At 43.3% G+C, this 23915-nt stretch overlaps 4 protein-coding genes across 11 annotated transcripts; 1 reads left to right on the top strand and 3 right to left on the bottom strand.

The window, feature by feature from the left end:
• Positions 1-21: 21 nt before the first annotated feature.
• Sin3A (SIN3 transcription regulator family member A) lies at positions 22-17647 on the bottom strand. Of its 8 annotated transcripts, none has more exons than XM_017087640.4 (12): positions 17492-17647; positions 9993-10800; positions 8649-9925; positions 7042-8582; positions 6407-6719; positions 5968-6343; positions 4851-5362; positions 4459-4788; positions 4141-4347; positions 3857-4081; positions 1399-1806; positions 22-1277 (listed from the first exon to the last, which is right to left on the bottom strand). In XM_017087640.4, exons 2-12 carry the CDS (start codon positions 10438-10440, stop codon positions 756-758), a joined length of 6159 nt encoding a protein of 2052 aa, XP_016943129.3. In that variant the 5' UTR covers positions 10441-10800; positions 17492-17647; the 3' UTR covers positions 22-755. The 8 variants fall into 8 exon arrangements, with proteins under 8 accessions (XP_016943129.3, XP_016943128.3, XP_016943127.3 ...); XM_017087639.4 differs by lacking the exon at positions 17492-17647 and adding an exon at positions 17080-17450; XM_017087638.4 differs by lacking the exon at positions 17492-17647 and adding an exon at positions 13255-13640.
• Positions 13818-15155, top strand: LOC108019727 (uncharacterized). The gene is made up of 3 exons (XM_017087647.4): positions 13818-14703; positions 14739-14943; positions 15034-15155. The coding sequence occupies exons 1-3, from the start codon at positions 14653-14655 to the stop codon at positions 15153-15155; spliced, it is 378 nt and encodes a 125-aa protein (XP_016943136.2). The 5' UTR covers positions 13818-14652.
• A 1496-nt stretch (positions 17648-19143) lies between the features above and the next one.
• LOC108019726 (drosomycin-like) lies at positions 19144-19454 on the bottom strand. Its single transcript, XM_017087646.4, has one exon. The coding sequence runs from the start codon at positions 19354-19356 to the stop codon at positions 19144-19146; it is 213 nt and encodes a 70-aa protein (XP_016943135.1). The 5' UTR covers positions 19357-19454.
• Positions 19455-21852: 2398 nt separating this feature from the next.
• Positions 21853-22195, bottom strand: LOC108019683 (drosomycin-like). Its single transcript, XM_017087575.4, has one exon. It carries the CDS (start codon positions 22131-22133, stop codon positions 21918-21920), a length of 216 nt encoding a protein of 71 aa, XP_016943064.3. The 5' UTR covers positions 22134-22195; the 3' UTR covers positions 21853-21917.
• Positions 22196-23915: the final 1720 nt, after the last annotated feature.

The raw sequence follows: 23915 nt of genomic DNA, 5'->3' as shown, positions 1-23915 counted from the left end.
TTTCCTTACATAAAAAACGGATTCACTTTTGATAAACTTTTGTTTTAATCTGCTCATTACGTTTTTACAACTTACTTTAATGACCTTATACACGTAAAATATAATGAATAGTATTCACAAGGAATTGTACAAGGTTTGTGTGGGCGTTCTATTTGATTTGTATAAAAAATACGTTACATTTATGTAAAAGTAAAAGGGCGTGGCTTTATAAAATCTTAAAAGGCTAAACAGACGTGTTCTGGATCCTAATTGCTAGCACAACTGTCTCGATTGATTTGCAGTGCAAACAAACGTTTAAAATATACGTGACTTATAATGTGGGCTTGCGATTGTGTTTAAGGTGTGTGTGGTTTTATATCGACTTTAGACCCTAATGTTAAAAGCGCATCAATAAAACAAGACGCTGCCATGGTAAAACTAATTCTAAAAGTTATGTAACGTAAGCCTATAAAATTCTTATTTAGGAGCAAAACGCCTAAGATTAAATGACTTTTTGTACAAAATGAAGCAGAGCTTTCCTTCGATCAAATATCCAATATCCAATACCCGATGCCATGCCGGACTTGCACCAGTCGATGTGGGATCGTTCTAGCTGCAATCTTAATGACCGCGTCCAGGAACTGGTATCACATTTAAAAACAAACTTTTCTTCCAATGCTGGAAAATCCTCCAACGTCTTCTCCTTTTCATCGTCATGTGAATGAATCTGGCCAAGCAGCGACTGCTGCTGCTATTGTTGCTGCCGTCCTTTTCGGTTAGCTCTCCATGGGGCGCACCTGCTGCAGTGCCTCTGCATTTGGTGTGGTCACTGCTGCTGCAGCACTATTGCAATGCTGCTGTTGTGGGGGCGAATTTGCATTGGTGGTCGAGTCCGCGGACAAAATGCTACTGCTGCATACCGAGTGGGAGGTCGAGGATACTGCTGATGAGGCCAGCACATTGTTTACTGCCGAAACAGTGCCTGGTGGCGCGGAGTTGACCGCCTGGACCGATCCATCTGGGTTTGGAGCAGCGCCACTCATTAAACCACTGACTGCGGTCTGCACCACCTTATACCTGTTGTAGATGCGATACGGCGTCTTCGAAGTGTCCTTCTGCTGCATCGTCTTAGTCTTGCTTGCGGATCCCCAGCCGCTTGCATTGATTTGGTCCGCCGTCTTGCCCAGCAGCCAGTCGATGCAGTTCTGCTGCAGTTGCTCGCTGACATGCTGCTGTAGCCATTTGTTTACGTAGGTCTGGAAGTGGGCGTATTTCGCCTGAGTGACGCGGCAATGACTCTGTAAGGGGGAAAGGTAAAATGGAAAATCAGTAAGGCTAGTATGAAATGATCTACAAAGTATGGCTTGGTTTCGTTTTTTCCATTTTAATTTGGAAACCGCACCCGAACGAAACACTCACCTTCCTGGCACGACGCACTGCATCGTACTTGAGTAGCTTGAGATTCTTGCTGGTCACAAAGCATCGCCCGTTGCTGGGATTCGTGGTGATCTCGTCGCGATCATTGAAGGCGTACTGCTCGGCCAGGCCCACCTGTGGGGTACCCAATCTCTCAGGCAGTCGTTTGCCGCCCCAGCTGTTGTTGTTGTTATTATTATTGTTACTGCCGACGACCGAGGTGCTGCTCGTTGATATGATGTTGTCGACCGAGATGGATTCCGCTGCTGACGCCGCTGCAGTCGCCTGCTGCTCGCTGCGGCTTCGTTTCTGTTCGAACAACTGACGCACTTGCTCCTCGTGCAGCTGCGACCGGCGCTTGTTGCGCAACAAAAAGCGCGCCTTGCGTGCTCCTCCTCCTCGGCGGACCAACTGGAATGAGAACAATGCAAAAATCAGTCTTTATTGTGCATAATTGCGACAATTGCCGGCGGCAATGCAGCCAAGAGCAATTGAAACACGGCGGCAATTCAACATGCTCACAGAATTTACGAGATTACTTTAAGCTGGGAATGCCGAGATGTGTGGGTTGTGTATTGTAGATTTACGGGACAGTTAAATAGTTAAAGTACGGGAGTTACAGCGAGGTACAGAGAAGCCAAGATGACGGAGGGGTACCAGGCCAAAAACACAAAGCCTAAGACGACGGGACTCACACGCAAACCAAAATCCACAAAATACGGGGTGGGGACGGAACGAAACGAAACAAATCAATCACATATAACCAGTACCATTAACAATAACAAACGAAACTTAGACTTAGAGGTAAGTGAAACGAAGATTTCTACGATGCGATGACGACTTACCTTGCTTAAACTTAAGTCTGTGTGGCAATTACTGAGTTCGATTGCTGCACTAACCCCAGATAAAAAGATAATCCCCGACCCCATCATGCCCATCCCTCTGTCACAGTAACTTCAAATTTCTCTTTTTAATGGGCTGCTCCAGATATATTTCTCATTTTCACTCTCCAGTAACGTCCACAGTTGTGATTGTGTGTGCTATTTAATTTACAATATTGAGTGTGTGGAGTGTGTGTGTTCTTATGCCTAGATATAAAAATGTTTACCGAATTTAAAAGATATTGGCTGCTTCCTTTACAAAATTAGCTACTAACGTTTTACACATAATAATACATACATTGACCGATTACCATTAGCATTACGTTATGTACAGTTAAAACACGATAATTAATATATACATTTGTGTACGGTGTAATTTAGGCCTACGGGTAGCACGATAATCTGATCATCAGATCCTCATCATCATCAGCAGCACTCACACACACCACACCCCAACCACACCTTTACCATCCTTATCTTGATCCTCATCATCATTATCCTCACATCGTAACATCTTCGATGCCGGATCTTCGATCACCCGATTTATCAGACTGTCTATCGCTAAAGTTAACTCAAGGCATAACGAAATCAGAAGGGAATGCAACAAGCGCGTGCCTACGTTATTGTTATCATGATCTACTATTTTACATGTCTGTCTTTATGCATGTTGTTTGTTTGTGGGTGGAATTCTACATTTAATCGAGGTGTGTACTTTGGGTTTTGTTTCCTCGTTGGTTATTGCAAATTTTTGTTTGGTGTCTCTGGGCAAACAATGCATTACATTTAATGTGTGTGAGTGGGTGGCGGTGGATGTTGAGTGTGGTAGTGGTGGTGGTGGTGTTGGTGGTGGGTGAAAAGGTTTGGTGTTTCAATTTCTCTTATTTTTGTTTTGGTAATCAAAAAACAAATTCATTTATTACTATTTCATTTTGCAATATGACTTTTTCTTCTTCTTATTCAATGAAATTATCAAAACTATGTTATTTCAAGCCTTGGAATTGACCTGGTACGAAAAAATAAATTGGAAAAAATGAGAGAAAAGAATGCAAAAAAGCATTAATTAGTGAATATTTTCTTGTTCTTTTTATGTATTTTCTTTGCTCGTATGCAGGCAGCATTTTCATTTGTATGCATACGAAATGGCGGCGATTAATAAGTTGGCGGCATGTTGATAAATGATACCAAAACGAAAAGATACAATAATAGAAATAAAGTTCCAGCTGGCGAAACGAGGAGAGATAAATAATAGGAAGTGCAGCGGCGGAAATTGATATGTAAACAACAGATAGAAAACCGAAAACCGAGAGATACGTATATATACAGAATGCAGTATGCAGTACGGTAGGATGTGGGCTGTCTTGTCCATCGTCTAAATCAGGTGACAGGTTTGTATGTACAGTGGAAGTACCGAAAACACAACTCATGAGTAGAACTGGGATCAAAAACGTAAACGTAATCGTAATCGAAATAAACAACGAAATACACAAAACAACATGGTTAACCACTCTTCAAGCACACACCACACAAAGCTGCTCCGGCTCCGGAACATCTCATCGCTGCCATCGCTGCTTCACACTCACCTCGGCAGTATCTTCCTCCTCCTCCGTCTTGATATCGGACGCCTCTACAATGTTGTCGTTACCTAGCGCCGAGTTCGAGCCGGCATTCCCGCCACCGCCGAGCGCAGGATTCGCCAATCGTTCCACGTATTTACTGAACTTCTGGGCCTTCAGCGCAGCCGGCTTGTCAACTTCCTCGGGCTCAGAGTCGAGCAGCTCGATGGTTACACGGCAATCAATTTTGTACTGCAAAGGGAGTATTTGTTAGCTCGTGTTTCAAGTATGTCGGTTTTATTATGACTTACAATGTACACCTTAAAGCAGTTCTCGTCGTTGAGAATACTTTCCGCCTTCCGCTGATACGACATCTCCCGGTCAAAGGTCTTGTGTGCATCTCGACAGAATCCGCCGGTGCAGCCCCGCCTTTGCTCCGTGGCAAACAGCTCAACACAATCCAGGGCGGCTCGCTCTGTAACGCAATATTGCAGCTGGCGAACAGCATTCGAGACCACCTAAGGGAGAAAAAAAACAATGAATTATATATGCAATCATATATAAATAAATCTTTTAAATGGTTTTACAGCAACTATTTAGTTGCTTTAGTTAGCCAAAAAGATACTTACTTTATCTAGCGTGAAGGAGATGTAGGCATAGATGCCAAACATTTCTCGCATTGTGTCCTCGAATGTATTCGAGTCCATGTTGCCGTCTAGGACGTTCTTGAGCATGTCGAGGAAGGTCGGATAGTAGTCCTCAACTTGGATCTCCGGCTTGGGCTTCAGTCTCAGCGCAGTGGCCGTACTCTCCCTTCTGTTCACCCTGCAACGTTCCTCCTCGATAGCCAGCAGGCGCGCCCGTTCGTACATAACGTGTAGTCGGTCGCAGAGGATCGCATGTAGCCGCAGGAATAAGTACCAGTTATTGTTGGCGAAGAAAAGCGAATAGGATTCGTCCTGGATAGAGGAAAGGTAATTATTAAATAAATATTCCAGTGAAAAGTATCATTTTAACTCACTTCATGCTGCCCGTGTGCGTGTGGTGGCAGCAGCTTAGGATTCGCAAAGTCCGCTGGGTGCTCCAACTTGATCTCCACATCGCTGCCTGCTGCTGCGGAGTCTTGAGCTTGTCTGGGACTCGAGACAGCGCCAGGGGTGCTGCTACTGCCTACTTCATCTCTGTGGGACGAAAGTTGGTCATCTTTTGGCTTGCCCTCGGATCCGGCTCCAGAAGATGACGACGCAGCTGCTGCGGCCGCTGCTGCCGAAGATGTTGATGGTGTCGCATCGTCCGCATTCGTCGCTGAAGATGACGTTACTGTGGACGCTGCTGCAGAAGATCCACTTGGCGCCTTAGCGTCATCCGTCTCCTTCTTAATCCCCGCCGGTGTTCCGCTGCTGCTACTTGCATTGCTACGCGCCGGAGATGCACCTTCGCTAGGCATACTCTTGGAATTTCGGGCCGACTCTGTGCGGCCCAGTGGCGAGTCCACGTCCATTTTCGTATTGTCATCTACCAAAAATGGAAAGGCTATATAGAGAAACGGTGTGCACAACAGATATGTTCGGATATTCGATGTGGTTCAGGAGTCAGTGAGTGGTTGTTTGTGCATTGGAGTCCAGTTTTGGTTTCGTATTGTTTAATTACAGGTTGTTTGTTACGTTACAAAATTTTGTTTCATTGGTTTATTTTGGTTTTGTTATTCATTGCAAAAAAAGAAGAAAAAAGAAAAAGAAACGAAAAACATTCACTATGTTATAAGATACAATCGAACAAAAATTAAAGAAAAGAAGCTTTACAAATTTGATGAAAATTAGTCATGCAATAGTCATATAACTTCCAAATTATTTTTGTTGTAAAAAAAATCTTTGTCAGTGGATTTTTTACATGGCTGATTAACGTTTCACGACTATAAAGCTTTATTTCTTTAATAAAAAATTAATATAAATATTATTATCTTGAGTACGGATGATGAAGATGACCAATGGCCATCTTCTTTCGATGATTAGTTAGTAATAACAGCTACAGAAGTAAATTATGGTGCTAGCGCAAAATAAAATATGAATATCGCATGTGTTAATTCAAAGTGAACTAGGTGAGTGTACTGGGTGGAATGTTCGCCTATGATAACTTACCGTCATCTCGTTCATCGTCGCTCAGCGGCTGCCGGGGCGCAAAGAAGAGGTCAGGCACAAATTGTCGGATGATCTGCTTAATCTTCTGCTTCTCCTGCTTCTGGATACCAGTTTGCCGCTTCACGTGGTGGATCAGCAGGTTGGCGGCATCGTCCAGAATGGTTTTGTCCTTGTAGGGCAGCACCAGATGCGGCCCAAATGGCTCCATGGCGTCGTCCTCCTGGTCGTGACGCTCATCGTATAGCGTCTCGATTTCGTTAAACAGACTCTTGGAGCGCAGTGCCTTCATGTCGTTGGGCTTGAAATTTATGGCTTGGTGATCGAGGGACTTGAGGTAATACTTCTCGTTCTGTTCCCGCCATTGCTTGTTGAAGGTCTACACAAAAGAAAGTGCTTGTTTAATTTACATATATGTAAAGCAATGCGTAGGTTCACTTACCTTTTGCGCTTCTCGCCACTCCTCCTCCTTGACTTTCAGCCGCTTCAGTACAATGGGCACTGCCACCGAGGGATTCTTCTTCATTCCCTGAATTATCTCCCCCGACTTGTCGCCATAGATGCGATGGATGGCCCGTTGATGTAACGTTTGGGAGGTGCCACCAAGATGATCGTCCAGGTGGAACTTGGCTAACTCCTCGGTGGACATGCGCGACATCTTCTTCTGTACGTTCTCCAGCACCCGGATCGTGGCGCTGTTCACCTCAATAACTAGGTCCAGCTCGAAACGCTCGTCCTCCGTTCTGTGAATATTCCTTTTGTTTAGAGCGTGCGTATTGGTTAATTGAAATAAACGAAAGCCAAAGAAACAGAAGATCCAAAACAAAACAACAGATGTGTAGTTGATAATAAAATATAGATGCGGTTAAAACTCAATGAAAATTATAAAACGCTTATAAATTAAGATACATTTTTTTAAAGGATTTTTTAAACGTTACTGCTTTTTTAACCGCAGCTATAGAAAATCAAAAGTAAATAGAAAGTAAACAAAAGTACCAAAGGAATAGTCTCGATTAGACAAGGGACGTTTTTAGTGTAGGGGTGGGGATTATAGAATTTAAAAAGAACTGGTCTCACCTGTAAATTGTCTCTTCAAACTGCGTTTTCCGCGATGTCACGAAGGTGGAGTCCTCGCTGGCCCACGTCGGGAAGGAGACCCACTTGTCGTTGAGTACCTCCCGGCAGAGAGCGGTCCGTCCGCTGCATTTCTTGGGCACTGTGGACTGGGGCAGCGCACAATAGGACGCACCTAGTCGCTTACACGAAGACAGATCCACATCCTGAACGTACTCGGCGGTACTCTGGAGACTACTGCCTCGATCATGGGAACTGTTACTGCTTCCGCCTCCCTGACGTTGCGTAGCAGCCAAGGGCATGCCATCAATTATTCCACCAGCCGATTGACCGGTTGGCGGTCCCAGGAAGTCGGTGAACCATCTCAGCAGGTCGGGAAACTTCATCAAGAACGGGGATACCAGTCCAAGGAGTTCCGTTTTGGAGACAATTTCCTGGTTGAACAACGTCAGGCATCGAAGGAAATTGTCGTACACCTCTGGATTTCTCAGCGCCTTGCGCACCTTGTCGAAGAAGGCGGCGTCGGAGATGGTGCACTTGCTCGATGCTTCCGAGAAGCTTACATCCCGACAATAAGGCTTCGGTCGCTTAGCAGGCGGTGCTCCACTAGCGTAGTGTCCGGCTAAACTATCATCACCCGGTCGCCTTGAAGCTGAACCGGAATTATGCTGCCCATGGTGACCAGAGGGCAGTGGCGGTGTTGCGTAACTAATGCCCGGGGAACTACGATCCAGGGAGTTGTCAGACATGTGCGGCATGGAACCAATCACCGATGTGATGCCATAGCTGGGCGATTTCTTTGCATTGTGGCCATGCGAAAGATTCGGATTTGGCGCGTGACCCACGTACTTCTGCACATGGTGATTATTCCGGTGCTCCTTTTCGTACGACACCATCACACTGGCTCCCACACCAGGCCGCCCGATATTGGTGCCCGCTGGAGTTCCGGCCAGATGATGATGGCCTCCAACTCCAGCTCCTCGCTGATGCGCCTGCTGCTGCAGTCCCGCGTGATAGTCCTTCTCGAAGAGGACATCGTTTCGCGTCGCATTTAGGCCGGAACCGATCACATGATTCTGCTGTTGCTGATTATTGTTGTACGTCTTAATGCTGACACTGGTGTTCACCGCCGACAGATTTCCAATGGCAGCTGCATGGGCACTGTTGTCGATCTGCGGAAGAGTCGTAGCGCCCAAATGCAGAGGGGAACCACTTGGTGCTGGCGATGCAGTAGACATGGTGATGTGCGCTCCACCGCTTAAAGTGGCCGTAGGCCGCTTGCCATGATCGTTATGCACGGACGCCGACTTGGGCATGTACTGTCCGGACTGATGGTTGGTGGCATCGGGCAGAAATTGACCGAACTCTCTCAGCAAATCCTCATCCTGTCCAAAGAGCTTGGCCACTTGCGTGTACACTTCCTGTTCGGTGAGCATTTTACCCTGGTTTAGGCTGCCCTCCTTCATCACCTTCTGCTCCTTTTGATAGGCATGCAGAATTTCCAGGAATTTCTTGTACTTGGCCGGTTGGTTTTGGAAACGGTTCTGTTTGGGAGAGATAAAAACAACATAAGTAAGCCTCATAGTTTTAAGATGTTGTTTAGACGTTACCTTGATCTTATTTACATAGGTTATGGCGTGATTGAACTCCACCGGCTGATTTTGCTGTCCGGTCTCGCCAAGCAGAATTGATTGATGCGCCTGCTGAATGTGATGCAGGTTGTGCTGGGCCGCTCCCGCCCCACCTCCATGGGGACTTAGCTCACTCAGGGAATTCGGCGTTGGAGGTCCGCCAACCACAATACTAGCGGCGGCATTTGCGTTGCCCGCTGCTCCAGCCACTTGGCCCGTGGGCGTTATGGTGGCCCTTTCTCGATCCCTCGAGTAATTCTGCGGTACATTGTGCGCCGATACGGAAATCCCTGCTGGTTGTTGGCCGGGCACTACCGCAGTTGGCGCCGGTGAGTTAGTTACACTCACGTGGACATGACCACCGCCAGGAGATTGTGATTGGGGAGGCGTTGCTTGCTGCTGCAGAGCATGGATAGTGGTCTGGGTAAGCGATGCTCCACCATGGGTCATTAGATTTACAGCTCCAGCAGATTGGATCTGAGCCACTGCTGCCGCTGCAGCCACTGCCCCAGCTCCTGTTCCCGATGTTAAGGTTGCCGCATTGGTCGTCTTTATGGTTATATGTCCGGCAGCTGACATCGGACTGTTTCCGGTGAGCATGTGCACCGTTCCCGTGCTCGTTGGCGCTCCCGTTGGTGAGGGCATCGAAACCACTGGCACTGAGCAGCCGAGGGCATCTGAATGAATCTCGATCTTGTATCCCGGCGGCAGGAACATGTTGAAACCGTAGATTAGCTCGGTGTGTCCCTTGAAGAGTGTAGAGACGCGCTCAATCACTCCGGGTGTGTCGATGCAGTGCGACTTGAACTCCTTCATGATGTCGAGAAAGTTGTTGTAGATCTGAGGCTGGTCCGCGTACTGGTATTTAACCTGGTCCAGGTAGCTCAAAGCATCCTCCACTTTCAAGCGTGGCGTGGCATTGCCAGATTGTCCCTGCGGCGGAGTAGTTCCACCCACTGGGATACTGTTGGCAACAACGGACGACGGAGGCGTTTGGGCGGTGGCCAAAGACGGCTGTTGTACTGGTTGCTGTTGGGACATCGTCGCTAAATTGCCCACGGCAGTGGCCACTGTCTGGGTGCCGCTGATTGTACGCTGGCGGATTGTGCCCGTTTGTGAGCTACTTGACACAGTCTGTGCGCTAACAGGATTGCTCGCTCCTGCTCCTCCGGTCACATGAATCTGGACTGTGTTGGGGCCATCCGCTGTGCTGGCCTTGAGAGTTCCACCCGCCTGAATTGAAGCCACGCTGTAAGCTGCAGGGTTAAAGTAGACAAATCAGTTTAGGAAACATTTTATAATGGCGTTAAGATGATCACTTACATGTGGTATACTGTAATGTTTGTGTTCCCGTGCTGCCTGTGGAGACCACCACGCCTCCACCGCCTGCTGCAGCGCCTACACCCCCCACGGCCACCTGGGCTCCTGCTCCAGCGGTAGTGCTGTCCACAATCGAGCTTGTGGTCTTCAAATTCGTGGCCGTCGGCGTGGTGGACGGCAAATAGGCAATGGTCTGGGCTCCTCCATGCTGTGGGGTAAGGATGCGATGGTGAATGGAACCAATTCCACTTATGGTGGGGTTGTGGGCACCGGGCACAACAGTTCCAATGGTCACGCCCGTAGTATTGACGCCCACGGTAGCGGTGCCACCGCTGCCAGATGCTGGACCTCCTCCAGCCACGCCCACGACTCCAACGCCTACGCCACCGGATGTCGGTGGTCCGGGTCGTGTGCCAAACTGCACCTCGTCGACACGGGTGCGTTTCATCATCTTTTTCGTTGCTCGGTTCTCGGCGGAGCCTCTAATCTTGTACAGTTGCTCCTGCTTGCTGAGCACTCTGTGTATCCCTGGATCCCTGCCCAAGTGCAAGGACTCACTTGCTACTCTGGGTGAGTGGCCGCCCTCTAGGAGCGTATGTAGTATGCAACAAACGGTCGGGGTCGCAACTCTTGGTCTTGGACTGCTCGTGGATGCGACATATGTTGTCTATGCATTTGGTCGCCCCGCAAGCGTCAAATGCGCTAGAGTGCTAGGGTAGAGAAATTGGTAAGACTGCTCGTTATCTTGTGGTGTCGCTGCGCCGGTGATTCGCCTCTGCCACGTAACTTTTGGAGTTATTTATGGTTATCACTGTAAATAATGAAAAGGAAGGTCATTAATCTGAGTTGGTTTCAAGATCATGTTCTAAACAACATTAACTAAATTAAATTTATTTGAATTAAACAGGTCATGGTTACTAAAAATTTACTAGATAAACACTTTACCAGGCAATATAACACTATTCTCTCACATTTCCCCAAAACAGGTTTGCTAATATAGCACAGCTGATTGATCAAATTGGTCTATATCTAGACGACTTCTCAAAACGATTGCACATTCCAACGAAAAGGTGAAATAAAAAGCACACGGAGTAATTCTTCTTCTTTAGCCGTATCACAAAAACTTTAGAGTGGAAAACGATGTCTTTGTATTGGATATTGGATTCGGGGGAGGAGAGAAAGGTGAAGAGAATAGGAATGGAATGGAATGGTGGAGCTGGGAGCAATAACAAGAGAATGGTACATATAGAGGGGAAGGAGATCGTCGAGTGGAAGTTCCAGGCAAAAGGAGGAGAGTTCAATTTAGTGTGTGTACGTGCAACCGGAATTGGGCGCGCGCTTTGTTATTGCTTCTAGCGGTACAGTAAATACTTCCTAAGCGAGCTTTCTGTATACACCTTCGAATGCGTGTGTGTATTTATCGTGGATGTGGAAGGTGCCAAATGCCCCATGCACGACATCGGCTTGCATAGAATTCGAACACATACAGAGAACATATTTATATACCGATATCGCCAAGGGGGCGGGTTGGGGGAGGGAGTACTGCTGGTACATATTCTGTATCTACAACTTACAAGAATAAGAAGAAGAAAAGGCAGCAGCAGCAAACGCAACAATGCAAAGGTGGTGGTGCTACAACGGTGGTGGTGGTGCAGCCACAAAGAGAGAACCAGAGAGAGAGCCGCATTTGTTGTTGAGGCGCAGTATATGGCTGATTTTTTTCAAAAAGGCATTTCACCCGTTTGGGGCCAAACACACACACGCACACAAGCACAGCGAGCATTTGGCGGGCAATCGAGAGAGAGCAAGAGAGAGCGCAAAAGCTGCGCAGAGTAAATATATGGTGAATGGAAACCGTCTAGAGGATCATCCTGCTCCAACTAATTAAAACACCCCATCGAACCAACAGCTGCCCCCTTTTAGCATTTGTAAACAAATATTGGAGCACTGTACAGCCGCACAAAAGCTTTAGCCATCTCTCCTTCTGCCACCACCAACTATCCTTCAAAAAAAAAAGGTAAAACAAGTTCGCTCTTTGCGCTCTCTAGCAGCCTTTGTTGTTATTGTACTTTTTGGATCCGCCATTAGTGCATACCAAACACATTTGCTTGTGTGTGTTGAATGTTTGACGAGAGAGGCTCCAAATTGGGGCGTTGTGTGCGTGTGTGTGCGAGTGCTTTGGGGAGACATGTGGGCAAATTTTCCCTCCATTTTTTTTTGTTCAGCTCGCTCTATTACGTGCACACGTATAATGTTATCTTATCTGTTTTGTTATGTGTATACACAGCAGAGCACAGAATACGCAGCACAAAAGGCAGGCAGCGGAAAATATGCAAAAATTGTTAGACACAGCACTCGATTTTTAAGCAACTGCAATACGAAGAGGATTCATCGCGAATTAATATTTAGTTTTTTGAATTACTTTCTCACTTTGGCACACTCACACACTCGCAGTCTGGCGCTGCGCTATTAATAAATTTTGCAAATAAAACATATGGATGTGTAGAGAAATATGTACAATATATACTACATATATACTATTTCAGCAAGAAGAAGCACGGCAAACGTTTTGTGTAAATTCAAAACCGAATGAAAAACAGGCAATGCAAGAACAACAAACGACGGATGGGGAGCCAGGAGGCGGAGGCGAGGCGAGAGGAAGAAAGATGTGAACAAAAAGAGGGCCACAAAATGATGCTCTCATTGGGGAGCCATTTAAATGCACACTCACACCAACGCACTACACTGGGCTGGCTGGCTCTCGCCAGTACATGCGAATGGCGCATCAAAGCAAAAGTCGAGATAAGCGCACGAACTGAGCAAAGAACGACGAATCAACGAACGAAAATAAAACGACACTACGTTGAAAAAATACAGTCAGTTCATAAGCAAGCCAAAAGCAATGGTTCAAAGCGTGTGTATGTGTGCGGCTCTCCTCTCCACCCTCGTTCGAGTGTGTGTGAGCTGAGAAGCAGCAGCAGCAGAGCAGCAGCAACACAAACAACAACCACGTCGCCGTCGACGACTTTTTGTCTGTGCGCCTTCTATATGTATTCGCTATGCCATTGTATATGGGTTTGTGTGCGTGTGTATATAAACCAATTGAAATTGACCTAACCTAAAAATGTTGTATTTTTCACAAGTTTTCAGTGGCACGAACACGAATGTTGTTTGAATCCGAGTCCGCACACCAAGTGCACTTGAAGGATAATGTCCCTCTGCACTTTCCACGCCCCCAACCGCCCACCGCCCCTATTACACTTACATCAGCAATAAGCAATAAGCAGTTAGCTTCGTCGGTTGATATTCGGCTGTGTATATTCGAAATGTATGTATGTATGTACTGGGCGCGTATGTATATTTACTACAAAACTGCCGTTGGATTGTGGTGTTATTGGAAACTTTCACGTTTTACGCAGTATTTTGCACTTGCAACTACTATTTCCGCACTCACTGGCACACCGAAATCTAAATTTTCACCTTTTTTTAGTTGGCTGGGGCTCCGTTCCCGAGTTAAGTTTTTCTTTTATGTTTATTTCGATCACTTTTACCTTTGAATCACACAGGGCGACTTAAGGCATATTTTTCTTCTCGGTAGATTTCTACTGCTATTCTATTCACACAATTTTGGCGAGAAAACGTTTTCGTACATCTTAACGCCGCCGCAAACATTTTCGATTAAAACGAAACGGCGAAACGACGACGGCCAGTCAGTCGGAGTCAGCAGAGAGAGAGAGAGAGCGAGAGCGGGGACGGAGAGAGACCTTGTGCGCTCTCTGAAAAGGTAGAGAGGCAGAGCGGGAGAGTGCGCGCGCGCAGTGTTGCTTTGGAATTCATTTTCCGTTGCTGCCGCAGCTAAAACAGGGTGGCAACTCAGCGGCGCAACAACTGAAAAACCTTCGTCGCGCGCATTGAAAACACTGCAGTCGCAGGGCATAAAATATGCTCTACGCACCATTGCTTATTAGTGAATAATAACAATCAGCAGTTACTTGCACCGAGCAACGCCGCATGCAAATCGTCGCAAAATGGCGCTTAGAATTTGGATAAGAATCGAGCGGCGGAAAGCTTACGTAAGTGCAGAAGGCAACAACAACGTTGGAGGAAGAGAGGAAACAAGTTGCTGGGAAGAAACAGGGTGTTTCGTTCCTGCCCAGCCATGTGGTTGAAGGGGTGATCAGACCATATGAGTGAGACACCCTGTTTCCTGCCAGAGAGAGCCGCAGAGCGAGAGAGCAGCGCACCCACACAAGAACAACGAGTATACAGCGGAAAGCGACGTCGGCAGAGCACTTTAGCCGACTATTGCAGTACATAATGAAATCGACGAAACCGAAAATCAGAAACCAAACGGACCACTAGCGAGCTACAACTCTGCCACGGCTACACTTTACACACTCACGATGTACTCCTCCACCGCCTCGCTCGCCAACACACACACACACACACACAGCCGCGTGCGTGCGGAGAGAGGAAGTAAAAAATAAATATGAAGACGAAAAAAAGCAAAGTGCATCTCACCATGACAATGGCGGAACCATAAAAACACATGTTCCCATCTTGAATCGAAGCGAATTCGGCGGCCCACCTCCTTCGAAAAAATGAAAATAAAATAAAACGGGCGAAAAAATCTGTATACGCGAAAAAGTTGAGCTGCTGAAACATGGAAACCTTGCAGTTATCGATTCGCCTCGCTCATTGCGCAATGAAAAATGCAGCGGGGGCGGCGGTTGCGAGAGTAAGCGAAAGAGAGGTCGCGGAGAGAGCCTCTCTCTTTTCGAGGCACCTGCAACGGCGATAGGAAATGCAAATCCGCCTTCCACTTTCCAGCTCAAAAGTTCAAAGTTCACATGCAACTATCAACTGGGTGCAGCGCATGTCCGAGGTGCACCGAAATCCCCGGACCGAAAAAAGGGAGGCAGAAAACTATTCGCCTTCCAGGCGCCGCACGAAGGTTTGTTTGCCCTTCCATTGGTTGTTATTGATGTTTGATAATTACGCCAGGTGCTTTCACATGTTCTAATTATCCCTGTGCTAATTTCAGATTGGTGGCCTGGAATTCTGCAGATTGAAGTGAATACCGTATACAACGCTGATCGAATTAAACTCGCAATGGAATCTAATGTGCCTCCTGTCATACCAAGTCGGCAGTATCATACCAATTAGCTGGGTTTTCGTACGTGGTCAGCAAATTATCAGATATTTGGGTTCCACCTGTGTCTCCTGACTTTTAATGTGATAAATTCACCTTTTGTAAAATCATGTGTACCTTTAAAACAAAATTGTATAAATTGAAGTCTCATATTTGTCGAATTTGTTGAGGAAGATATATTTTTAAGCAATTTTAAAGTAAAATTAAATGAAAACCTCAACTTGTTAATGATCCCTCTTTCTTTATATTTATTCTTGTTGATAGACTGAACTTTTTTTTAAGAAATTACAAAATGCAATGTTGGTCGAATACTAGGAACGTAAAATATTTGATATTTAAACATGGCATAACTATTTTGTATAAAATTATATGTACTGATCAAATTAAACCGAATGCCGAACAATTGGGTTAGTCAAATTAAATAGAAAGGAGTACGATTGATCAGATTAAAAAGTAAATCTTAAGTAAGTAAGTAATCTTAATTTCTGAACTCAGCTGAGAATTTTACTTTCCAAAAAGGCCTACATTTCCACAATCATCTTGGCTATTAACCAAAGTAATTTTAACATTATGACCAAGTCGTGCGGCAGTTAAAACTGAATCTGTGTAAAAATGTTCAACGTCTAACACTCTTCAACTTCGTTCCGACCATCAAGTTCAAGACTTGTTCGTTGGCCTCTGGCAAAAAGACAATTGCGAATTGCAAACAATCGGATGGCGACGCGGCAAGTGTTTGTTTCTGGGGAGAGACCGAGAGAAGAGTGTAGAGACGGCGACTGCCAAAACTGGGGAGAGTTTGAGTTCAGAAGTAACTTGTTTTTCAAGTTTTCAAACGGCCAAAACGAAAACCAGGCTCAAAAAGCCAGTCGAAACTTGAGGCGCTTCACAAAGAAAATTTGAGGAAAACGAGGAAAGCGCTGCCTATATGCATGTGTGTGTGTATCACAATCGGACCTCACAGAAAGCAGTGAGCCCGATTTCAACGAATTATTTAATTAGAATCAACGTAAACCCGCAAATTGAAGGCTGAAACTGCCGTCTCGCTCACCTTGTGCACAAACACACACACACACTCGCAAGCACCAAAAGGGTAGACAGAGCTGCCAACTGTTTTTAATTTGTAAAAACTTTTTAAATACCTTCTGCCTATTAATAAGAGTGTAAGTTCACTTGTACATTTTAATGTTTTGAACACTTACATTTGTCGCCATTTCTTAAAATAAACAAAAATGCTTTTCAAGAATGGTCATGTTTATTTAGAAAAAATTTTCTTTATGATTTACCTTAATAGAATATTTTTTTTATAATATTTTTAAGGGTTTAACCCCTAAATTGATAAATTTCAAGAGTTGGCAGCTCTGAAGCGAATGAACGCAACAATAACAAAAGGTGAGCGCGGTAAACTGGCTCTGCCTCTTTCACACACACAGACACACCTTGGTGTTTTGATTGCCTTCGTTGTGTGCGTGCCTGCGTCATTGTTGTTGCTGTTCTCAATACCTTTCTTATTTTTATTTACTCTCCCAGGCTCTCCTCATTTTTATTCTTTTTTTTTATCAAATCAAAGACAATTAAAAATGTTCGACCACAAACACACACACACACACACACGTGCTAACAGATGGCGGAACTTTGTTTTTTATGTATACAGCGAGGCGATAAGAGCGATTTCCACAAATATTCATATTCGCATAGTATAATTAATTCGGTAGCAGTAGCTCATTGACAAGAACCCAATTCCTAAGCTCACACGAGAATATTTGACTAAGAAATAGCAAGAATGGATGCATTATTTTAATATGATTAATCCCACTGGAAGGTTCAGTTGCCGCCTAGCGTAATCAGTTGGGGCGAATTGAGGTTAAGTCGAGTCGTATTCTGGGCACCCACTCACTCACACACGCACACAAGGGCGCGCACTTTTTATTTTTTACATACCTGGTTTTAGTAACTGAAGCTCTATCGTTTTCGTCTCTTTGTTTATTTCTCACTACTGCAAACTAGCAGATATCTGGTAATTTTTGAATTTATTGCGGCTACAACTTTCAGCTGCTTATGGTGCTTAAAGGGGACGGGGCGGAGGGGGAGAGAAAGGAAGAGAGTAGCGCGTGAGTTGCTTCTTCTTCTTACATTTGCAACAAACCCATGCGAACACTCGGCACACACACACATGCACTCGAAATCGATTTAACGCTGCTTTTATTGCAACTCCTACAACTCTTTTCTTCTATTTTAAATTTATTGCACGTAAATTCACTCGTGCTTTAGTTTATAATGGAACTCTACACGCACACATGAGTATATGTATGCGTTATGGTCAACCCCACGCCAGGAATTTTTTTAAATTTACATTTTGTACCACGAGATCCACTGGATATTCAGGATTGGTGCGCGCTGCGTCTGGCTCTTTGCACTTATTTACTCCGACTTTGTTGATTAAATTCAATTAGTCGCACAGCCGTGGAAAATGACCAAGTTACAACAATTTCAGCTCGGTAGGGGTGGAACCGCGGAATTATCGATCAATTATGCCGTCCGGTAGAGGTGGAGAAACATCGATGTCATCGATGTTTTCAAGGCATCGGTAACATCGATGCTTGGCAAGCCAACATCGATGGCTTCCTTCTCTATTCCCGGCGGCTCCTCTCTCGGTTACGCTCTCTTTCGGAGAGCAACAGCATTTTATCTCGCTTTCTTACTGACACTTACGGATGCTTACGTTGCTTACGTTTCCTTACGCTCAAACACAAAAATACTGAAAAACTGACCAAGTTACAACAATTACAGCTCAGTTAGGGGTATACGCGGAATTATCGATCAATTAAACCGTCCGGAAATATACCACTGTTATTTTATCGAATATATCAAAAATATGTCAAGCTGTCACTCTGAATAAATCGGTTTCAAAAAGAAGTTATCGATATTTGTCCTCCAGTTTATTCGTCCTAGAAATCGAGCTGGCAACTCCACACTGGTCAAGAAATCTAGTTGGCATCCCCTTTTTACCTACTTTAAACTTGAAAAATCAAGGGAAACTATTTACAAATAAATTATTCTGTACACTATCTTTTATATTGACGGTTTTGTTGAATTCGATCGTTGCTTAATTATTATATTAATTATTATTAACAACATGTGGCAGTAAAACTCCCACGACATTTTTCTTAACTTGAACGAGCTCCGGCTGGCGTATATGTAGGCCTGCTCCAGCTTCGCGGACAGAAGGAAGTACGTTTCCGCCAGGTGGTTCCGGTCGTAGAGGGTGGGGATGTGCGAGGACCTGATGACCAGGTTGCAAAAGCAAGCCCAGCAAGTACGGGTTCAGGAGCTGGTCGGCCACGAACCCCAACACCAGCACCAAGTCCGGCCCTGCCGGGATACTAGTGGGTGGGGGCAACGCCGAGAAGAAGCCGCGAAATTCAAATACAGCAAATAAAGTAAAAGTTGTTCATTTTAAAATAAATATACCACATTCATAAGTGGGCTATCTTTATCCAGGTTACGCAAGGGAACTTTTTTAATAAATGGTATCCATATTTTTATGAACTCTAAAGCACGCGCTACCTGATCTTTTAATTTACTAAAAAATATATCAGTTCAAAAATAGGTCGTGATGTTTACACTAAAATTAAAGATATCAATCCCACATCAGCTGCAGCTGCTGATCAATCTTAACTGCTGATCAAACCTTCTTCACATTGTTATTGACTTCCTTTCAAAAGTCAACATTTTAATCTTTTATTGTGTATAATCTGTAAACACGCATTCAGTAAAATACGAATAGACTTTTATTATCCGAAATTGAGATCATCCCATTGAAACCAAGGTTAAGCGTGTCGGGGATAAAAAGACACAAATATTACTAAAATAGAAGCATAGTTAAGCAAAATGAGTTGATATAAATAACCTGAAAAAACAAAACTTAATACGTTTATACATATTTATTTAAGTATATAACGAAATTTTTGAAATTTTGTCTTAATTTTCTAGTTGGTATCCAATTTAGCATCCTTCGCACCAACATTTTAGACTCGTGCTGCAATGTCCTCCAGTTCGTCCTTCTTGCCTGCAAGTATCTCTACACTTTTTCATGTTCCACACGAGACAAGAGCCCCTATATCTTCCGGAGAGGCAGTCGGCATCGCAGTTATTGGCCCCCAAAACAATCAACATCAGGACAGCGAAGAGGGTAAAAAAGATCTTGATTTGCATCATTTTTAGTACGATTTTGGAAAACTTTACGTTTTGAGAGAACTGATATCTGTAACGATTACACAACTCGCGGATTAATTTATATAGGGCCAGAAACGACGTCGTGGTGAAATTTATCACAAGAAATTCAACAAAATTAACCTATCCGGGGATAACAGACTTTGGGGCTTTGTTAATACAATACCGGAATAAACTGAATAAAACAGTACATGTTTCTCAACATTTTTATTAAAAAGCAAATTTGGGAATATTCTGATGTAAACTCTAAACTCTTCCGATTAAGACATATTGAATCAATAGATACTTATTAATTTTATCCTATTTTATCCACAGTTAAGCATATGCTAGCAGATAACACCAGTTTACAAAAAAAAATTGATGAAATACGCCTTTCAGGAAACCTTTGTTTTCCGGTAAGATACATCTCCCTGATTAAGAAAAGGGCACTTAAAATTTTTTCTATGGTACCAATTTTTTTTTAAGTGTAAAAAACGTTTTTCGCACTTTTTTATTTTCTAACTCGAGTTGTGATAAACCGAATTCGGTCATTAAGGACTCATTTTACAGGTAATAGAATGCCCTTTAACTTTCTTATACACATCATTAAGTTCCATTCATTAGTTTAAAAGCTACACTTCGTCAAAGTTGAAAAATTTGGAAAAAAATCAAAAACGCTGGCATAAATGGCTTCTTTAAAAATACACGCGTAAAAACCGAAATTAGTTTTATGTTGTTTTCTTGAAGGCTGAACCATAACGGAGAATATGCGCCATAGATCACGACAATCCGTTGGTAAATCGATTTTTAACAGATTTTTAAACGTATATACCCAAGTTCAGTATTCGGGAGCAGCGGCCGTTAAACGTTATTTTAAATTTTCAGTGTTGGGGAACGTAAGAATTTGGTGCAAGTTGTTATGCATAACGTCAGTTTCCTTGCTAAAAATATATAAAAATGATTTCCTCGTAACTGCAATCGCATACTTTTTAGCTTGCCCAGCGCTAATAGCAAGGAAACTGACGTTATGCATAACAACTTGCACCAAATTCTTACGTTCCCCAACACTGAAAATTTAAAATAACGTTTAACGGCCGCTGCTCCCGAATACTGAACTTGGGTATATACGTTTAAAAATCTGTTAAAAATCGATTTACCAACGGATTGTCGTGATCTATGGCGCATATTCTCCGTTATGGTTCAGCCTTCAAGAAAACAACATAAAACTAATTTCGGTTTTTACGCGTGTATTTTTAAAGAAGCCATTTATGCCAGCGTTTTTGATTTTTTTCCAAATTTTTCAACTTTGACGAAGTGTAGCTTTTGAACTAATGAATGGAACTTAATGATGTGTATAAGAAAGTTAAAGGGCATTCTATTACCTGTAAAATGAGTCCTTAATGACCGAATTCGGTTTATCACAATTCAAGTTAGAAAATAAAAAAGTGCGAAAAACGTTTTTTACACTTAAAAAAAAATTGGTACCATAGAAAAAATTTTAAGTGCCCTTTTCTTAATCAGGGAGATGTATCTTACCGGAAAACAAAGGTTTCCTGAAAGGCGTATTTCATCAATTTTCTTTTGTAAACTGGTGTAATTGTTAGCCAACTAAATAAATAAGTTAAAACGAAACAAGGAAGAACGCTATAGTAGAGTTCCTCGACTATCAGATACCCGTTACTCAGCTGAAGGGACCAAAGAAAAATGGAGATATGCAAGCAGCAAAGCGAGATTAAAATGCGCCACCTACCGGCGATAGACAGATTCAAGCGTTATGGGCGTTAGAGTGAGCGTGGCAAATTTTTTTGGATCAATCGATAGGTATTGACGAGACCAATACATTTCAGTTAATATTTTGTATCTAGCATGAAAGTTGTGGACGTCACAGGCTTGGTCGGTTTGTAGGCGTTAGAGTGGGCGTGGCACTCTGCTGAAACAAACTTGCGCTGCGCTCAGGAATCTGCACGCCAAATCTCAATAGCCTAGCTAGCATAGTTTCCGAGATCTCGGCGTTCATCCGGACAGACGGACATGGCTAGATCGACTCGGCTAGTAATCCTGATCAAGAATATGTATACTTTATGGCGTCGGAAACGCTTCCTTCTGCCTGTTATATACTTTCCGACGAATCTAGTATACCCTTTTATTCTAAGAGTAACGGGTATAATTGGATCCGCATCGTATTGATAATCGACAACTGAACAGTAGAATTTATGTAGCCCGGAATCTGTACATGTTGCAGCCACTAACATTATCGTGCTTAAGTTCAGCAAAACGAGTGTAAATATAATTTTACTTTGACAGAGATTTTACATCCATTTTAAATTTTTAAAATTTCAATACCAGCTAATCATCTCTAGTCCCATGCTTGTTTCAGGAATGGGACCTTATTAAAAAGGTCTGAGATTAGACCTACACGACTCTAACTTTTTTAAAAAGAACAACCAAGTATCTATTGAAAATATAGATAATTTTCGAGGAAAGACATAAAAAATAGGTCAATTAACGATTTGCTTGCAAATATTTGAATTTACTTTGTTGTTAGTAACGCAAATTTAAATTTCAACTCAGCATCCTTCGCACCAGCACTGAAGTCTGGCACTGCAGTGTCCACTGACTCGTCCTTCTTCCCTGCAAATTCGTCTGCAGGTCTCATTGTCCCAGACGGCGCAAGGACCTCCATATCTTCCAGAAAGACAGTCGACAGCATCGGCCTCTTTGCCTCCTAGGACCACCAGCATCAGGACAGCGACGAAAGTGAATAGAAACTTGATTTGCATCATTTTTGTTAATTTTCGGGGTGTGGTAATTATGATATAAACCGAATCAGATCCGTATCGAATTTGTGTTGTGCGTGGATGATCTTATATAGTGTTGAACAAGCCGATGTCTCTGCTGCGCCAATCGACGTCGTGGTGAAGTTCATCGAGTACTTTTAATAAATTTCGCTAAACAATACATTCCAAACAGTACAATACATTAAGAAATGGAATGAATTGTATGTTTGATTTTAAACAATACGTACATGAGCACATATGTATGTATGATACTACTGCAAATTTAGTAGGGTCCGCCCCATTCTCTGTTTATAAATAAGATTTTTTATTGATTTGTATTCGTTTCAGACAAGGCGGTGTAAGTATATGGTGACAATAGGACGCTCTACAATTTTTGATAAAAGTTATGGCTGGTATACATGTCGTACGAGTAATTTTTAAATAAACTTTGATGACGTTTTGCAGGGTCTAAAACTCAACCGAAAAAGTTTTAATTTTTAAATACATTTTTTGCACACTTTAATCAACCATTTGAAGGGGTGAGAACAAGATACCCGTTACTCTTTTTCAAATTTCAAATAAAATAAAACTCAAAAGAATTTTTATAATCTTTTTTTTTAGAAAATGCTTTTACTCTTTGGAAAAGTTTTCGCTCAAGAGAGAAGTTGTTTTCTATTTCAAAAAAATTGTTACCCCAAAACTTCGTAAAATTACTTTAAAATTAAGAAAAAATCGTAAAAAAATCGGGATCTCAATATATGGTTATGTGGGCGCCACAGGCTTAGGCGGTTTGTGGGCGTTAGAGTGGGCGTGGCAAACTTTTTTTTGGGTCCATCGATAGGTATTAACAAGACTAATACATTTCAGTTAAAATTGTCTATCTAACATAAAAATTGTGAGCGATACAGATTTGGGCGGCTTGTGGGCGTTGAAGTGGGCGTGGCATCTTCGCGTAAATAACTTGCACTGCGTACAAGGATACGGAATCTAATCCCAATCGGAATCTGAAATCCCAATTTTCTATCTTCTATAGTTTCTGAGATATCCGCGTTCATACTTACGATTTTTTGAAGTTTGTGGGCGTTTAAGTGGGCGCAGAAAACTTTTTTTTGAGTTAATAGATAGGTATTGATAAGGACAAAACATTTCAGTTTTTATTCTAGCATCAAAACTGTAGGAGCCACAGTTTTGGGCGGTTTGTGGGCGTTAGAGTGGGCGTGGCACTCTTCTGAAACAAACTTGCGCTGCGCAGGAATCTCAGGATTCTGCATGCCTAATCCCAGTATTGTAGCTTTTATAGTTTCCGAGATCTCAGCGTTCATACGGACACACGGACAGACGGACATGGCTAGATCGACTCGGCTAGTGATCCTGATCAAGAATATATATACTTTATGGGGTCGGAAACGCATTCTTCTGCCTGTTACAAAACTTTCCGACGAATCTAGTATACCCTTTTACTCTACGAGTAACAGGTATAAATAGGGCGATATCCTTGACTTTAGGGTTAATTTTATTTTGAGGGCAATTACAGACGAACGCATTCTTGGTTTGTTAGTTCGTATTTGTTCATTCGTCAAAGCATTTGAAAAGTGCCACTCCTTATCTTTCGAACCCCGTACTCAAAACATTTTCACTATTTATATATTTATATGAAAATTTTCAACAAAATATAAACAGGAGAAGATGAAAAACAACAAAGAAACTATCGTCTTTTAATTTACACGTGTGTTAAATCTTACTTTAAGCATTCTTTTTATTTCGCCTTAAAAGGTTAGTGTAATTTAC

This window comes from Drosophila suzukii, chromosome 2R (assembly GCF_043229965.1).
Source record: "Drosophila suzukii chromosome 2R, CBGP_Dsuzu_IsoJpt1.0, whole genome shotgun sequence".
In the NCBI taxonomy this organism is placed as follows: Eukaryota; Metazoa; Arthropoda; class Insecta; order Diptera; family Drosophilidae; genus Drosophila; species Drosophila suzukii.
This window is presented reverse-complemented; position numbering and strand designations above follow the sequence as displayed.

Bases quoted from the DNA above. Each gene is read 5' to 3' on its own strand.
- LOC108019727 (XM_017087647.4), top strand. From the start codon at position 14,653: ATGGAAACCTTGCAGTTATCGATTCGCCTCGCTCATTGCGCAATGAAA. The intron at 14,704-14,738 runs GCAGCGGGGGCG...AGTAAGCGAAAG, and splicing joins CTCATTGCGCAATGAAAAAT to AGAGGTCGCGGAGAGAGCCT. The intron at 14,944-15,033 runs GTTTGTTTGCCC...TGCTAATTTCAG, and splicing joins CTTCCAGGCGCCGCACGAAG to ATTGGTGGCCTGGAATTCTG.
- LOC108019683 (XM_017087575.4), bottom strand. From the start codon at position 22,133: ATGATGCAAATCAAGTTTCTATTCACTTTCGTCGCTGTCCTGATGCTG.
- LOC108019726 (XM_017087646.4), bottom strand. From the start codon at position 19,356: ATGATGCAAATCAAGATCTTTTTTACCCTCTTCGCTGTCCTGATGTTG.
- Sin3A (XM_017087640.4), bottom strand. From the start codon at position 10,440: ATGATGAAACGCACCCGTGTCGACGAGGTGCAGTTTGGCACACGACCC. The intron at 5,363-5,967 runs GTAAGTTATCAT...TTCTCTATATAG, and splicing joins CGACGATGAACGAGATGACG to CCTTTCCATTTTTGGTAGAT. The intron at 4,082-4,140 runs GTAAGTCATAAT...CTCCCTTTGCAG, and splicing joins ACTGCTTTAAGGTGTACATT to TACAAAATTGATTGCCGTGT.